We start from the raw sequence: 16,901 nt of genomic DNA, 5'->3' as shown, positions 1-16,901 counted from the left end.
CCGCGGGGCCTGGGTCAGGCCCAGACCGCAGCCTCGGGGAAGGCATGTCCTTCTCCGGCAGCAGCGTTCTCCTGACTGAGCTGCCTAGCCAGCCTTTTAAGCTTCCCCTTCCTGCCCTCACTCTGCCCCTCTGCTTCTGGGGTGTTTGCCCTGCAGCACCTTGTTCTGCCCAGCAGCGGGGTTGCAGTTGTTCTTCGGGCTCAGGCTCCAAGGAAGGCCACAACGCCTTGCTACAGGGCCCGTGTTACAGGTTTGTACTGGGCCCAAAAAAATTATGTTGGGCCCTGGCTGCAGGTCTTTTGATAGACCCCACACCATTTACCCAGGGGTCAGCCCATCCACAGGCAAGGACCCATCCAGGTGATACCCGGGCTGGTGTATAGGCTCCTCCAGGGAGGCAGCTGCTCCAGTGTGTTCAATGTCACTACCTGGCCAGGAGCACTCCCAGTACTCTTGCTCCTGCTCTAGTCCATGCCTATATCCCGCTAGCCAGCCTGTGTCTGCTGCTGCCTCAGCCAGCCACCTGGTGATTCAGGGACACCTGTGTAAATGAGGAGCAATTCCATTGACGTCAGTGGAGTTCCACTGAAGTAAAACTGGTGCAGGTGAGATCAGAATCAGGCCTGCTGACTCATACTTGCCAGAGTATTGATGAAATTGTCACATCATTTCCTGGCAAGAAATGTTACCCTCGGTTAGGGTTTGGCAAAATCATTGGAGCTTGAGGCTTTGCAAACCTCAGACTAATTTTGTGATTGAAAGAACTAGTTTGATTTCCTGAGCCTTTTTCTTGGTTATTCAGTTACAAAATGAGGAACATAGGGGATCCTGTGCTGTATGTCAGTGATGGGAGAACTAACCCTAGGACTTCATGGCTACCAATTTTTTGTAAACAGTAGCCACTTAAGAGTGACAACACAGCTAGTCCTCAGATCCTCCTGCTCAAAAAGCACCATCCCTTAGAACTTCAGTTACAGGAGATGCTGTATAACTATTAACAGTAAAGGGTTCATGACACATAGAGGAGCAGTTCTTATTTTATATAGTGGAGAGCTGTAGAGACACATACACCACAGCCAGTTCACAATAGGCTGTCTTTATTTTTGCCATTGGCTTTTTTCTCTATTTACTGTTTGCTTCCTTTTTTTTTTGGTCTCTCCTAAGTACAACATGAACCCAGCAATGTTCTGATTAGTCAAAATTTTGAGGGGTTCAGAATTCAGCAAAGTACTTTCTGCTGGGTTGATGCAGTACAGAGGAATGTGTATGAATCTGAGAAGGTCTGAAACAGAACTAATAGTGGTACTGGTCTGCCAGACACTCAGACTCCTATAAAGAGTCTCAAAGATGGATGGCCACTTTTTTTCATAATTTCATCATTGTGTATTTGTGCATTTCACGCCATTGAACTGGTAAAGTTCAGTCCAATGGTGCTTAACTCTGTCTGTCTCAAAGCAGCCCATGACATTGGAGACTGGAGAGGAGCAGCATCTCTCCATTAGGTTTGACCCTGCCTACAGAAAGGATTTGAACAACCGCATCGCAGAAGAGGTCCTGACTATCCGATATCTGGAACACCCTCATGAGGACCATGTCATCCTTCGGGGTGAAGTGCACTTTCCAAACCTCCACTTCCAGACCATGAATTTGGATTTCGGCTGCATCTTGAATGACACTGAGGTTGTACGTTACATTAAAATGACCAACTGCAGCCCGCTTCTCGTCAGGTACCACTGGTCCTTCCTGATGGATAGCTATGGGAACCAGATAAGGTAGATGTGGCATTGCCTTCTCTATTATCCTTGGAGCTCTCCTCTTTGTTTTAGTGTTTTGTTCCCTTGTGAAACCCAAGGCTCTTTGCTTGGAATTGGACTAAGTGCTTTAAACCTATTTGGAAATAGTTCCTACTGACTGCTCTGACAACCTACCAGTCTGTTAGCTACATAAAAGCCAGAAGAGGTGTGTTGTGTTAGGGAGTCAATATCCACCTATGACAGTATGCAGAACCCTTAGGGTACCGCCTGGGAGCTGGAATATCACAGTGCCCTCTGTCTGACCAGCTTGGGCTCTCTCTCACGCTGTGGTGCTATGATAAGTCACAAACCCCTAGCAGATATCGTACTTACACAGGCCTCCACAGGCAGAGACCACATCCAGTTCAATGAATGTTTTCCAGCCACTCATGAACCAACAATAGAGAAACTCCAGCTGGTTCCTCAGCCCAGGACCACACCGTCTACCCTGGTCAAAAAGCCTGGCCAGTGGAGATTATCCAGTCTGCCCTTCCCTCGAAGTAGATGGAACATGTACCAGTTTTTGTTACTGAGCAGTTTGTCTAAACACTTCACTCAAAGACACACTAGTTAAGATAAAACATTAAACAAGTTTATTAACTACAGAAAAATAGATACTAAGTGATTATAAGTAGTAAGTGTAAAGAGATTAAAAGAAGTTACCAAATGAAGTAACCATAAGATCACAGTCTAAGTTCTACACACTAACAAGCTCTTGAATTAGCAATGTCTCACTCTTCTTAGCTGGTACAAGCAGTTTCTTAAAGACAGGCTGGGCTCCCTGCCTGAACTGGGACTCCACTCCTCTCTTTCAAATCCTTTCGTCTTCCAGATGACTCTTAGGATGGTCAGTTGAATGGGAGTGGAGCCAAGTGATGATGTCACACTCTGACTCTTATAGTCTGTTTCAGCTTGCTAGAACAGTCCATGCATGTGATGCAGCAGCTGCTTCGCATTAGTCAAGCAACCTCAGGCAGGGCTGGGCCACCAAGCAATCTATGGCCCTGGACCCTTGGGCATTGTGGGACAGGGGTGAGCACCAAACACAATCTTTGGCTCACATCTTCGGTGGGGTATCTGAGGTTTGGGGTCATCAATCTCCCCGGGGTAAACGGTTAGTGGCAGCCCCAGAAGCTTCTCGGCATCCCAGGCAGCTCTGGCAGCTTCTCGGCAATCCAGGCGGCAGGTAGCTTGGGTTCAAACTCTGATGTTGTCAGTTGTTGGTTGTGTGTGTGGGCTCCCCATGTGTATGCTGTCCCAGCTCTGTGCAGGTAAATGAGACACCACTCCATGATCAAAGATTCAACAAGACCATTGATCCTTTCAGCAACGAAGGCACCTGGCTAGGTTTGTTGTGGGCAAGCATGGTCCTAGTATCCCACAGACTCTACAGGACCACTAATACACAGATGCTTGTTACAATGGACCAGCTCAATAAATGGCGAGACTTTCCGTTTCCCCCTCGGCCAGCCAAAGATGTTTCCTCTGAGACCCTCTTTTATATATTGATACAAACAAATTATGTATTGCCCCTCTGACATTCATAGTTGCCACCTCCTGACATGGCAAGATACCACCCTTTGACATGGTAAGATACCACCCATTACCTTATACAGGATGGTTCAGTCAAAATATCTCTATTCATCATATTAACAAGACATTTTATCCATTATAGTGTCATTTGAGGAGGTCAGTGAGCCCTCATTATCTCGGGGGTATTAGGATGTCCTGGTACCTTTCTGGAATGTGTGTTTGTTATACCAGCTCTGTTCTTACCAGTTACTGTGAGCCTGCCAGCGTTCACAGCCTGACTTCTGCTAACTTCGCTTGATAACAGACTTGACCATTACTTTAGCTCAGGCCTCATCTCTGGCCTGTTATACTGGGCCTCGTCTCAGGCTGTTACTTTCTGCTATATCCGGTAGTAGGGAAGAGACCACCTTCTCCTCCAACAGCTTCCCCACAACTGAGCAGGAGGGCCAGCCCTTTATACTTCCCCTTCCTGCCCCGCCCCTCTGCTTCTGGCATGGATGCCCTGGCTCTGCCTAGCAGGGGGTGGATGTCTCTCTGGCCATCTCAGAAGGAGACCACACCCACTCGCTACTATGACATTGGTGAATATGGGGGTTTTGGGGTGTTGTTTTCAGACACAGGGTGTCACACCACCCTGCTAAACCCAGGCAAGGCCAGGAGTTGGCAGAGCAGCCCCCCTGCTTTGTGGCTGCTTGTCTAATTGAAGGACTGCAATCACAGCTGCAGCCCTTTCCTGTCATTGGTGGGAGGTGATGGGGCCACTGGGTTCTCAAAACCATATATCTCATTGCTAGGCCCATGCCACCAGATAGTTCATGATGCTCAGAATGCAGTGGCTTGATCCACTGCCCCTCCACTGCCAGCCCCCATGCAGCCCCTGTGGGAGGGGGGTGAAGTGGTGTGCAGGGCTTTATTGGGCATTCTGGCCCAGTGGGGGATCCACCTGGGAGAGCTTTTATCTAACCTAATGAAGTGCTTATCACATGCACTGAACTATTGTTACAAACAATCTGTAAAGGAATAGTGAATTCTGTGGCTCAGCTATAAATGTTCTCAGTTCAGCTCTCAGTGTTGTCTGCCTGCATATCCTTAGGGGATCAGAACTGCTCAGCTCTGTTTTGGGGGGTCCCAAGCCCAAAGAAAATGGGTTGGTCCGATCTTACAGTATAACCATGAGAGCACAGCTATAAATACATGCCCAGCAGCTCCCCGAGCTCAGCACAATACAAAAGTGGAGTTTGGGCAATTATTTTGATTACAGTAGCAAATGGTTTTTCCATAATGCCCCAGGAAAGCTAACAAACTTACCCATTCAGAATTGATGTGCTGCCATTCTGAATAACACAGACCATCAATAAACAATTTCACTTAGGAAACTCGGGTCAGACCCAGAGGAGGCCTTTTTTGGAAAGAGGAGGAGATCAGACATTGGAGAGTTTAGGGAATAAACTCAGGCATTGGAGTAACTCATTCAGGATTTGAGCTTGCAACCAAGTGCTGGGTGCCCTCAGCCCCTACTAAAGTTCATGTCCTTTGCAGGATCGGGCTAGCAAAAATCCCAGGCCGCACAGAGAGACAAGGCTGGGGAGGCAGGTGGAACCAGGTGGGCTGTAATTTCAACGCTTGGAGGCTCCAGTCATCTCCAGGCAAATTAGACGAATGTTTAATGACAAGCTAACTAGAGACTCGAATGTCAATTATCGAACGTGGTTATACATTAGAGCACCAGTGGGGTAAGCACATTCCTTTGAAGCAGCCTGGAATCAATTTAATCTGTGACCACTCACTGACTGGGCACCAAGTTGTTGTGTTTTAAATCTCTGTGCATTTTTTTAAACAAGAGGCCCAAATCTGCTTCCAGGTATTAATGATCCCTGTCTCCACTTAAAGCTGTTCCATGGAGTCTGAGCTATGATGTGCAGAGCGCCTCCTGTTGGGTGCGGAGTGCATTCAGCTCCCACTGTCTCCTCTGCCAGTTGAGGGCTCTCGGCACCTGGCCTATGCTCCAAAGGGCTCTGGCTTTTCCCTTTGCTTGCTTGTTAAGGCTATGCACTTTAGGAGAGTGGCTCGTTCTCTGTTCTGCTGTGCGTGTTAATTAAGCAGCAATGTACTCTCTATGGGTCCCTCCGCAGACACGACATGACTCCCACGACAGAAGTGAGGCCTCAAGGCCATCTCTGAGCTAACACCTCAAATTATTCATTAATTGGCCAGTCTCAGAGCAACTTCTCATATTTCTATTCTGCAGTAAACCCCATTGGTATTAAATAATCATGAGCTCTAACTCAACCTGACATCATGGGAGTTAAACGCCACATTCCAGGAACTTAGCTCAGTATAGTTTAGCTACCCATCTGTCTACCCATCCACCCAGTGCCCACCACCCTTGTATTTTAATCTCCTGGAGATTAATATGTCCATTTTGGCTGGGAGAGAAGATTGTGTCTTTATTTTTATTGTCATTGGATTGACAGGATCCTACAGTTAAATTTTTCTTCTATTAATTCATCTGTGCCCTTTTATCTTTCTTCTCCTTCCGTCTTGCTAAGTCTCTGTTACCACTGTGAACAGAGCAGCAGATAAGCAACATATGCCAAATCGTTCGTGCACCATTACCAAGCTCACGCACAGTTCCAAAGCTTATGTCGCCTTCTCTGGCCTTGCTAGGCCAACTTCCTTTATCAGTTACTGAGCCTCACATTTGTTGTTCTGTACCCGTGTAGTTATAGATGAACCTGAAGCAAAATCCCAGATCCAAATATCCCTGACCCATGTGGTAGGTAAGATCTGAATCAAGGCTTTGCAGAAGGCCCATAAAAATATTGGGTTGAAACAAAACCCCAGAATATGTAGGTGCTGGAACTCGAGGTGCGGAGTGGGCTGCCCCCCCCCTTGGCTTGAATCAGTTTCCATCCTATCCAGGATTTACAGTTTGGTTCAATGGCTCTCAGCACCACCCTCTAGACAGATTGTTCCAGCACCACTGCCCCCAGAACCATTCACCCTTGAATGTTATGTGAGGATAGGGCTGGAAACAGAGCCATGTTTTGTGTTGTGTTTCTTGTCAAGTTTCTCATGAATTCCCCCCACTGTGGACAGGAGATTGATTGATTGAGTTCAGAAGGAGATGTCAAACTCCCCAACCATCGTCTCCAGTTGTCTGGAATCCCGTATGGACTGAAGAAGCGAAACTCAAAGGGTGTGCGTGACTCTTTAAAAACAACTGGCTATATCCTCTAAGCAAGTAGTGCTTGCTCCCTGCTTCTTGCAGGGATAGTCTACAAACTTACCTGCTTGCTGGCATTTCCCTTCTTTGTTAACTTAAACAACAAGCCTCAACTTCCTCCAGAACACTGCTGCTCCTAAGGTTTATTCCTGCATGACTCCTCTGTCCTGGTGCCTAGTTCCCTGTTGCCTGAGAGGGAGATACAGCCTTTGAATCACCTGATTTAGAGCTAAAAGGAGCCACCAGTTCCAGTTGCCAGGGTGAGTCATCAGAATGGCTCTGTATTTCTGTGTGCGGTCTGAATGCCATACCTAGAACATCTTCCCTAAGCTGAACTGACATCTGTAGACAATAGGACCCCCTTGGCTAGAGGTCATTCTTAATGGAAAATACCTAAGATCCTGATCCTGGTCTGACTTCAATTCAGAGTTTGCTATGTTTAAATATATAGGATCAAACTGTCAGCCTTCTCTCTCTGGCTAGGATTTTCCCAGCCACTTCCTTTTAACAGACTAGAATGTTTTTTCCCTCCCTTATGGGGCTTCCTATGGTGTGAATACCTTCTAGTAATCCCCCTTCCTCTCCTCCCATAACTTGCATGCTGCATTGCAGGGCCTTGCAATCCAGATTTCAGCCTGGATGCTGGCGGGAATCCTTTGTTCCATTTTAATTTTCTTCACATAAGGAAAAAAAAAAAAGAGGAAAAATATATGCAATGAAAAACAAGACAAGGCAAAAATCCAACAGCAATGCACTGACAGCCAATGAATAGGAAAATATTAACACAACCAACAGTAATATACATTGGAATCAACAGAAAGGTTTCATGGGGAAAGGACTTTAATACTAGAAAGCCTGAGATAAATGACAGGGGCATTAAATCCTTCACACCTCTTCCCTCCTCCCATCCCCGCCCCCCTCACACTGTTATTTGTTATTACTTTCTCTGTTATGTCTTACTTGGACTGTAAGCTTCTTGGGACAGAGATGTTCTTCCGTGTCTCTACAGCCCGTGGACACCTGCAGTGCTGTGTAAGTAATACTAGTAATGAGTGGGATATGGGCAGATGAATACAGGTATGAATCCTGAACTAAATCTGACAACAGAATACATTCTTTAGTGCTGTTTGTCTCTCCTATCAATGGAGGAACAGTTTGACAGATAGGTACGATAGGAAAATGGTCTTTCATTTCATATAGATGGAGCTTCATGTAACTAAGGCTCTGGGCTTCAATCAACCTTTTCTTCTGCCGTGCCAGTCGGAAGATCATGAATGTCAAGAGAAAAGAACAAGCTGTGGCTTATGATTGTCTCTGTGCTTGTGGACAGATATTAGGGAACTCAAGCAGATGTCATCGGATAGAACATATGGGCAGAGACAGAGTCCATCGCAGCTTTGATACCAGGTTCCCCAAGGAAGATTAAAAATAGATAAAATGAGTGCCTAAAAAGGAACCGGAGCCAGGAGCCAGGAGCAAGTAAACCTGTGTCACTGCCGATCTTATCTTAAAGACGGAAGCCCAGAGAGCTCAATATTGAGAGGTGGTACTGAAGCAGGGGAGTGGGGAGGTCTGCTTGCTGGTTTTCAGTCTTTGCAAGCCTCCCTCTGTTTTTGGGTTCATCTCCTTAATGCAGATCAGTTTGCAATATTCTGCCCCTCCTTCCTCTCCAGTGCTTTGCTGCTCTCTCTATCACTGGGATTTATGGCATGCCAGCTGTGGACTGGTCACTGTCCCTTCCTCCCCCCGCCCGTCCCCACAAGATAACTGAAGTTTGCAGTCAGCTCATGCTCTAGGTACTGAGGGCCAGATTCCGATCTCCGTTACACTTGTGCAAACCTGGGGTAATTCCACTGGGTTCAGCGAAGCTGTGCAAAAGAGATCAAAAGCTTCAAAATGACTACATGGGATGGTGTAGTATGAGGGTAACTTTGAATGTATTCCTTGGTTTTTTAGGGCTTAGAGCATGGCAGTGCTGGGCGCTGTGTTTCTCCCAGCTAGATGAGCATAACTCATATCATGCTTTTTCACCCACTGCTGACTGAGTAGTAAGCAGTCCCATTGAATGAGGAGTGTGAGGTAATTAGAACAAAGGATTTGGGGAATGGAGTAAACACACAGCTTTGATTAAAAGTCCTGCAGGTCCCATGCAGGATAAAATCAGACAATTGATGGCCTCTCTCATATATCATCCTATACCGGCAATTGTATGGACACTCCAGTGCAGAACACTGCAATGGACCCACACCCCCCAATATCTGCAGTTAGCAGGTGGCAGTGACCATGCTGCTTTTCTCTCCCTCTCTTGATTTTAGATAGTCAGGATGCGATGACACTGACACCACTGTAGATAGATGGTGAGTTTTGTCCTCTCTTGTGACAGTGGCTACTGCAGACTCTGCAAGTGACAGGAGAACCAGCTGAGCCATAGAGAATTAGACCTTTTTCTTTGCTCTCTGAATGGGTTTCTTAATGGCTATTTTATATTTGAAACTTCAATACAGTTCCACTGCAGACTGAAATTTTTCACATGTAATCCCTGTATTAAGCAGACAGCTGTTGCTCTTATTCTCTATTTATGTAAGATTGAAACTCAGAGGCTGTGCTGTGCATGATTCTGGCAGTGGTAACGTTATTGGTTGTTTACGAAACAATGTTGATTTTAGCTTTTGGGAACAGGGTGCTGTTGTATCTATCATGGCTGCACCCAGGAGTGGCATCGATTTAGGAATCATTGCTGTCTCTTTTACTTCTTGTTTCTGTCTGTGCACTAACTATCGGAGCTGTCAGATGAAATCTCTGTGGCAGGATACGGTATTTATTTCCATTTGTTCATTGACCATCTGCTGCTGTGTGAAGCAATGACAAGGAAGGTGTCACAACCTTCCAGACCTGCTCTGTCTTATTTTCCAAGTGTTTTCTTTCCCTCTCCCACCTTCATCTTGGTATCTCCTGCAGCACGTGCTCCAATACAGTGGATCGTGCTGAATTTTTGGTACTGGATTGCTACTCAGATCCTCTGGCGTTATCCAAGAATGCTGTTCTCTTCAGTGCTGATATTCTTTCATCCTATTCTGGTCTATTCTATTCTGGTTTCTATATCACACCTTCTCTGTAGTATCTGGATACTGTTAAGGACTTGGAGATGGGGCCAATCCATGGCATTAACCCTAGGTTTGGGAGTGTTTGAGTCCGAGATTTTGGTTCTGATTTCTGACTAATCAAAACTGAATGCACTTTAAAAAGAAATAACCAGTCTTGAGTGGGCGGCGTGCTCCTACAGCACCTACCTTCAATGGTCTATCATCCAAGGACTGCCTCAGCTGAACCCCGTTATCCTGTGAGACTGGACAGGACCATCATAGCACAAGCTGCTATATCTAAAGAGCCCTACAGATAATTGTGACCTAGGCCTGATCTTCAAAGGTATTTTAGACACCTAATTCCCATTGATTTGAGGATCTGGGGCTTAGTTCTGTTGAGATGGGCTCAGGAATCTTACACACTAGACCATTTAAAAATAACCTCCCTGGTACCATCAAGTGTTTTCTGTGGTTCATCCCAAGATGCTCTTGTGACTTACTTCTTTTAACACTGTCGGTTTTCACCCCAGAGGTGGTGGCCTTCATTTGGTGGGTGAAGTGCTCCCTGTATAGGGTGGATCTCAGTTTGTTTGTAAAGTGCCTTTGGATCCTTTGCCTCCTATTAGTTGCTTTTAGGACAGGTGAGAAGACTATTACAGTCAGAGAGAATGTTCACCAAGAGATTCAGCCCTATTCAGTCCCATTCAGAAGGGATTGGCCAGTTATGTGCTGGAGATCTCCCATCCACATTTCTTTATAAGGAAACCAGAGGTGGGCCCAGCTCAGAGGAGTCTTACAGACATTAGGCATAAGGCAGAGATACTGATAGGGCTTTCCAGTGAAGGAATCAGCAGCACAGGGGAAAACAAGATACAATATATGATAACTTGGGCTATGTTTACACTGGCGGCAGCAAAATCGCCACCGCCAGATCAATCTTTCATGATCGATTGAATGGTCAGTGAGACCCGCTCAATCGATGAGGAAGTCGACTTAATAAGTCCACCTCCTCAACTAGCGTAGCGCTGAGCCGACGGGAACACTTTTCCCATCGGTTCAGCGCAATGTGAACAGCACACAGAAGCAGTCGACGGGAGTTACGCAAACTACTCTTTGTAGTTTGTGTAACTCCCGTCGACTGCTGCCGAATTTCCGGGTAAGTGTGAACAAGCCCTTGGTGACAGAGAATAAGGGAGGAGATAGGCCTGTTGACTGGTGCTTTGAGCGAGGCACCCAAAGTGACTAGTACTACACACCAATAGCACTGAGATGCCTCCAGAGCAGAGATTGCTCAGTACAATACATTCAGCTTATATGAGCATGTTTGGAAATTGGACAATGTCGTCCCCTTAATTGTCACAATTTAGCAATTCATTTTTTTCCTATCATGTGCCTTTTCCCACGTGCTAACGTTTGTGCAGGCCTGCAACAGAATCTGCACATACAACAGGTGTTTAAAAGAGATTGAGTTTAGACTTTAAAATGTTGGTCTTGATGTCATGGATTATTTAAAGGAGCAAAATATTTTGAAATACAGGGCCCTGTGCTGGTGAAAAATGGCATAGCAACATCCAAGCTACTGCAGCTATGGCTATGTAGGATCTGGTCCACAGTTTATATGAAAGTTCCTATCAAAAATAAGCTTTCGTTTAGCTATCCCACTGATCCATCCTGGAAAATAGTAAACCCTTGTCTTAAGAGCTGCCTTTATTGTTTTCCCTCTAGCTGTATAGCAAAAGCATTTATTTCCATGCTGCTGTCCGAAGCAGGTATATTTTCCTTGCCAAGCAAGAAAAGAGGGAGCGGCAATATGATTCATAGAAAACTGGGGAAGCCTATTCAAACATCCCAGATGAGAACTTCAGGGTTTAAGAATACAGTGCTGTTAATCTGTATCTTTCTGTCATTGAGGAGGAGGCAGCTGGAGCAAAGAGAGAAGACACTTCAGCTCTTTAAAGCAAAGCAGCACAGAGAGGAGTCCAGCCAGTGAGGCAATTTACTGTTGCCATGGGAGAGGGGGATAGTTTGTACCCATCAAAAGGCAAGGCTCAGACAAGTGTCTCTTTGCTGCAATCCTGTGTGCACACAGTCCCCTGGGCTCATAGCACCACTCCTTCTGCTTTTACAATACAGCAGAGTCCTGTAGAAGAGAGCACCAGCTGGACAGCAAATCTTCAAAGGAGCAGGGAAAATGAAATGACAGTGATGAGGTCTTGCATTATCCTTAAAGGTCTCTCAGCCCCTCCTCAATCCCACCCTCAGTGTAAGATGGAACCTGTAGAGCAGTGCAAATACCTTCCTGAGATGCCTTCCCCTGCCTCAGAGAAGTCTCATCAGCCAGGGAGGGAAGCGAATGAGAGGAAGGGCTGTCAGGCAACGAGCGTTCACTGCGGATGGTTCTTTCTGCAGACCAAATTCAGCCTTGGTTTAAATGGGGATATTTCCATTGACTACGGTCGGGTTCTGCCTATTTATTGTTATTAAATGTCTTACGTGGATTGAAGCAGAGCCCAACAGCCCCAGTTGGGTTCAGGGCCCCATTGTGCTAGGTGCTGTACGTACTCTTAAGAAGACCCAATCCTTCCCCCAAAGAGATTATGATATAAGTTTGACACTAGGTATCTACTCATCTGTAGCCTAGTTAGTACCTTCAGAATGAATATGAAGGATTGTGAGGAATCAGGAGAATTCCCCACATTGCAGATATTAGCACAGAACTGATTCATCTCTCGTATTAACTGCCATCTCCTACAGCAGAATGGCTGCTGTCTCTGCCTAGAGCAAAAATACACTAAGCAGAAAACCAAGGTGCAGCTATTGTGTAGCCCCGGTCGCCAGTCGGGTGTTCACAGAGGAGGGTTGCCAGCAGCCCGGGTGGAGGAGCTAATGTGCTTTGTTGGTTCAAGTCCCCTTTGGTGATATTTTTGGCTTTATGGCAGCATGGTGATGAAGTTTTTGCTTCCCTTTTAGTCTGCACAGTAGAGGGAAGCCTAGAATAGAGCCCTCTGAGGCATACGGTACCTGAAGGAGCCTTTCTGCTCTGCCTAGTATAGTATTAATAATAGAAAGGGCCTAATTAATCTGTTCTCTACAGCCACTCTGCTCTCACAAGAGTAAGTATAACTTTCTCTCCTATGAAAAAATCTACCTAAACATGACCTTGTGGCAGGATCAGGTAAATAAACCAGACCCTTGTTGAGTACGATCAGGTAGTTTCTCGGCCAGGAGTCTTGTAGGTTTGTCACAAGCTGAATATTAACTAAACTTTTGCCTGATTTTTAGAGGTGCTGAGCACCTGCAGCTGACTGCAGTCAATGGCCACTGTGTGTACTCAGGCCCCCGGAGAATCAGGCTGTCGTCTGTAGCATTGAGTGTTGCTTGTATACTCATTTGCCTCCTGTTCTATCTTTCCTTCCTGCTCCCAGTCTAGTTCCCTGTTCTCTCCAATAATTTTACCTTAGGTCATGCTGTCACAGGTGGCCTGCAGCATGTGTAGACGTGTCACAGCTTGCTCCAATCTAGCCAGCTCCAGCCACAAGAGCAGCGAAGCCATGGCAGCATGGACTGGACAAGCCCATCCATGACTTTGGCAAGTACTTGAGTGGCAGTCCATGCTGCCGTCCGTGCTAGCTGGATCAGAGCTAGTGTGGGCATGTTATAGCGTTGTTGTCACCCCCTGACTGCTGTGTGAACGTGCATCAGCTTTTCTTTTCTCTCGTGCCCCCAAGCCTGCCTTGTGCCATCTCTTGTGCCACCCCTTGGGCTTGGAACAGTTCTCCTGTTCTTGATCCTAAAGCGTCTTTACTCCTTCAGATGCCTCCCTGAAAGCCAGCTCTCCACACAAAACCTCCTCCTCTCTCTTTCCTATTAACCAATCCCCCACCCCCATTTTCCTGAGCTATCATCCTGTGTCTTGATTTCCCCAGTGGATTAGGGCCAGTCCAGCATACTCACCTGCGTCCCTGGAATCCACTGGGATTGTTTCTGTGAATAAGGTTTGTAGGATCAGACCCACAGACCTCAAACCCTTATGCTGCAGGAAGCATGTTCGACATTGTGATGCGAAAGGGGGAGTGAATGTATTGTGCTGTATACCTGACTTTTAATAGTGTTAGCTTCATGTTAAATTAAGAATGTACCTGGGGCTTCAGAGGGTATATAAATCACCTCAGGCACTGAGTTTGGCCCTCTATCTGTCTGTTATACCTGCTTCTGAGGAGAACTCAACTGATTCTGAACGAGGAATGAATTCTGGCTATCAGCAGGTGCACTGGGGCTGTGCTTTAGTATCTGCTTAGTTCACTTCAGAGACTGGCCCTAAAAAGTATATTCCATTTAGTGCTCCCATTTTTTCTTCTTAATTTTCTTTTTTTTCTATCCTGCCTTCTCTGTCAATGGCCATTAAACACTCCTGGTGAAATAAGCGCCCTGCTTTGCTCGGAAGATGTTGCTAAGCGAGGCTGAAAAGTGAGTATAGGAGACAGATGTCATTTCTGAACAAGCTGGTGTGGCTGTGGAGACCCCTTCTGGGGCCTTAGCAGAAGTGGCTGATCTGAGCGCAGAGGATAAAACCTGTGTGACGTTGTCTGGCTTCAAGATCTGGGGTTTGGCTGCTGCACTCGAGAGGTGTGGCTGCAGCTCGTGTAGACACACCTGAGCTTACTTTAACTCACCGGCTCACATCCCGGAGCAGCGCAGCCCAGGAGTCAGTGCAGGGGAGCTGCCTGAGTCATTGCCCAGGGCGCTAGGTGGGGTTGTACAGCCAGCACTGAACCCGCACTGCCACAGCTTCCCTGCCTCAGTTCCAGAGCTAGTTAGCATGGGTATGTCTACACCAGCTGCTGTCACACCTCGTGATTGCAGTGTAGATGTACACTCATGGATCTTGTTTCAGCTCCCCCTTCTCTTGCTGCTCTGTTCCCTAGGTGCACTGCCACAGAAGGGGAGGATCAGTAACCCAGCCTCACAGCAATAGCCCAAGGCACCAAACCGAACCCCCGTAGAGTAGGTTTTTTAAAAAAGTTGTCCTGGAGTCTCCAGAATGCTAATTTCCGGCCAGTTGCAGTGAGGCTCGGTTGTTAGAAGTAGGGCTACATCTCTGCTCTTGAGCCTGGCTCTGTGAGTCACAGAGGGTCATTCATGGGGCGCTAAGGGTTCATTGCACTCCACAGAATGGGGCTCCCCGCAAAGCAGTGTACACTCAGTCCAGTTCTATTCCCAGCTGTGCCAGCAGCCTGCTGGGTGACCTTGGGCAAGTCACTGCCTGACTCTATGCCTCAGTTTCCCCATTTGTAACGGTGAGACAGTGATGCAGACTTTCTTTGTAAAGTGCTTTGAGATCTACAGATGAAAAGCACTATGCAAGAGCTAGGTATTATTATTAGTTTTTAAAATAGTTTTATTAAAAAGTGACATCTTATGAATAATTTATCATATTAAATATATGACAGTTATCAATAGGCATGCTAACTGACCATGATTTACGGTCATTGTCGTCCAGTACAGATTATCATCGGCATCATGTCCACTCTCAGTTAGATGGCACAGATAGGAGGTTTTTGGTTCACTTTTATATTCTGTTAAATGATTTTACTTTCATTTGTAAACAACCTTGAGCATCACACCTTGCTGACTGTGAGGTTTTTTTCTCCTGAGCCCTTTGCCAAGTTCACACATCCATGGAGCACACAACGCAAGTGATGTGTCAGCATTCTCTAACTGGGCAATATGAAAGAAGGTTTCAGATTGCTTGGAGAAGGCTCCAACCACCTACGAATCTGACACATCTGTGCAATTCAGATCTGTTAGCCAGTTTATCCTTCCAAAAATGATTACGTCTCATCTATGAAAGAACAAAGGAGATATCTGGGGAAATAGGTGTGTTGGTTTTGCCAAGGTTACACTTCAGCCTGGAGAAGCCTGTTTCAGCCCCAAAGTTTGTGGGTGTTGTGATGTTATCCTGTCCAGTGCCCTACCTGCCTGTAAAATCGCACACCAGGCAGGCTACAATGTAGGAAATCTAGAGGTCTATCATAAAGTCCTGTAAGCCTAAAAATCACCCTTCTCTCCCAGTGAGTCACATCACAGGCAGGGACTCTGTGCTTTACCTATTGATGTGAGCCCTATGAATGCTAGTAAATTACTCCTGCTGGTCAGCTACCTTAGCCATTGTTGCATGATAGATTGGTGATGGCAGAAGCTAGCGCTGGGGAGAGTCTACTTGTAGGTTGCCACCTGACATGGGACATCATATAGAGCTGTTATCAGGGATATAGTTATAAGCACATCATTTGCACTAGAAATCACTTTAAAAGGATAAAGTCTCTTGCATTCATTTAATTTCTATCTTTTCATTGATTGCATAAGACCTGCCTACTGGACACACCAGTGTGCAATCCAGGATTGTACAAACCTCCACTTCCCAGGCATGCCATTGTGTGCTCCATGCTTGTGCAATCCCAACTTTGTGCTGCTAGCACTTGTCCAGACTCCCCGTATTGTGCCTGCCATGGCGTGCTCTGGGCTTGCAGAAATCCTGCCTGCTGGATGTGGTGGATTCCCAGGAGTCTGTATATTTGTATTGATCAAGCATTGTAAGCTCTGCTTTACACAGAAAGCAATCACTGTAAAATCAGGTGTTTTCCAGGCGATCCTCTTCTTGCTTCCTTCAGTGCTGGTGAAGGCAACAAATGGAATCACCTGAAATACTGGGCCAGCTCTTCATCTGAGTACTAGGCCAGCACATCCCACACGGGGTATGCTATGTTGCAATCCAGAAGTGTGACTGCAGTGCACAGGGCCCCCACATGGGGGGTGTAGCCAGGAGGTGTGGCCTCCATTGGAGATTGACACCGAGGGAGAGCCAAATCCCCTCTAGGGGTTGGAATCTGGGAGTACAGCACCTGAATGGAAGCAGATAGGTGGGGCTAGGCCTATAAAACCCAGGCCTGCGTCCTCTTCCCCCCTTCCTACCCCAATCTAGGGATGAACGCCTGTTGAAGGCCAGAGCCTGTCCCTTGCTGCCTGCCCCGCCCTGCCAAAGGGCCGGGGGTGGACTAGCTATTCGCCCTGCTGAGGGCTAGGGACTGCTAAGGCCTCAAGACTGTGTTCGCCATTGTCTGCCTGCCCGGCCAGAGGGCTAGGCCATAGACTGCTTCCTCGCCCCTCTGGGGGGCTATAGACTGTCCTCCCACATTGCCGGCCTGCCCTGCCAGAGGGTTAGGCCTGAGACTGCTTCCTTGCCCCTCTGGGGCTAGAGACTGCTTT

At 46.8% G+C, this 16,901-nt stretch overlaps 1 protein-coding gene across 2 annotated transcripts in view; it reads left to right on the top strand.

The window, feature by feature from the left end:
• The window catches only part of HYDIN (HYDIN axonemal central pair apparatus protein), a 293,633-nt gene that overhangs the window by 160,210 nt on the left and 116,522 nt on the right, over positions 1-16,901 (top strand). The window contains exon 22 of one of the 2 annotated variants that reach the window (XM_067546885.1): positions 1,459-1,772. In XM_067546885.1, coding sequence (XP_067402986.1) covers positions 1,459-1,772 — 314 coding nt within the window. Of the gene's footprint in view, positions 1-1,455; positions 2,101-16,901 lie in introns of those variants that run through there. The other variant, XM_067546884.1, reaches the window with a different exon arrangement.

The sequence above is a fragment of the Emydura macquarii genome, unplaced genomic scaffold (genome assembly GCF_026122565.2).
Source record: "Emydura macquarii macquarii isolate MOO-44397 ecotype Brisbane River unplaced genomic scaffold, CSIRO-AGI_Emac_v2 contig_1170, whole genome shotgun sequence".
Classification (NCBI taxonomy): Eukaryota; Metazoa; Chordata; order Testudines; family Chelidae; genus Emydura; species Emydura macquarii.
This window is presented reverse-complemented; position numbering and strand designations above follow the sequence as displayed.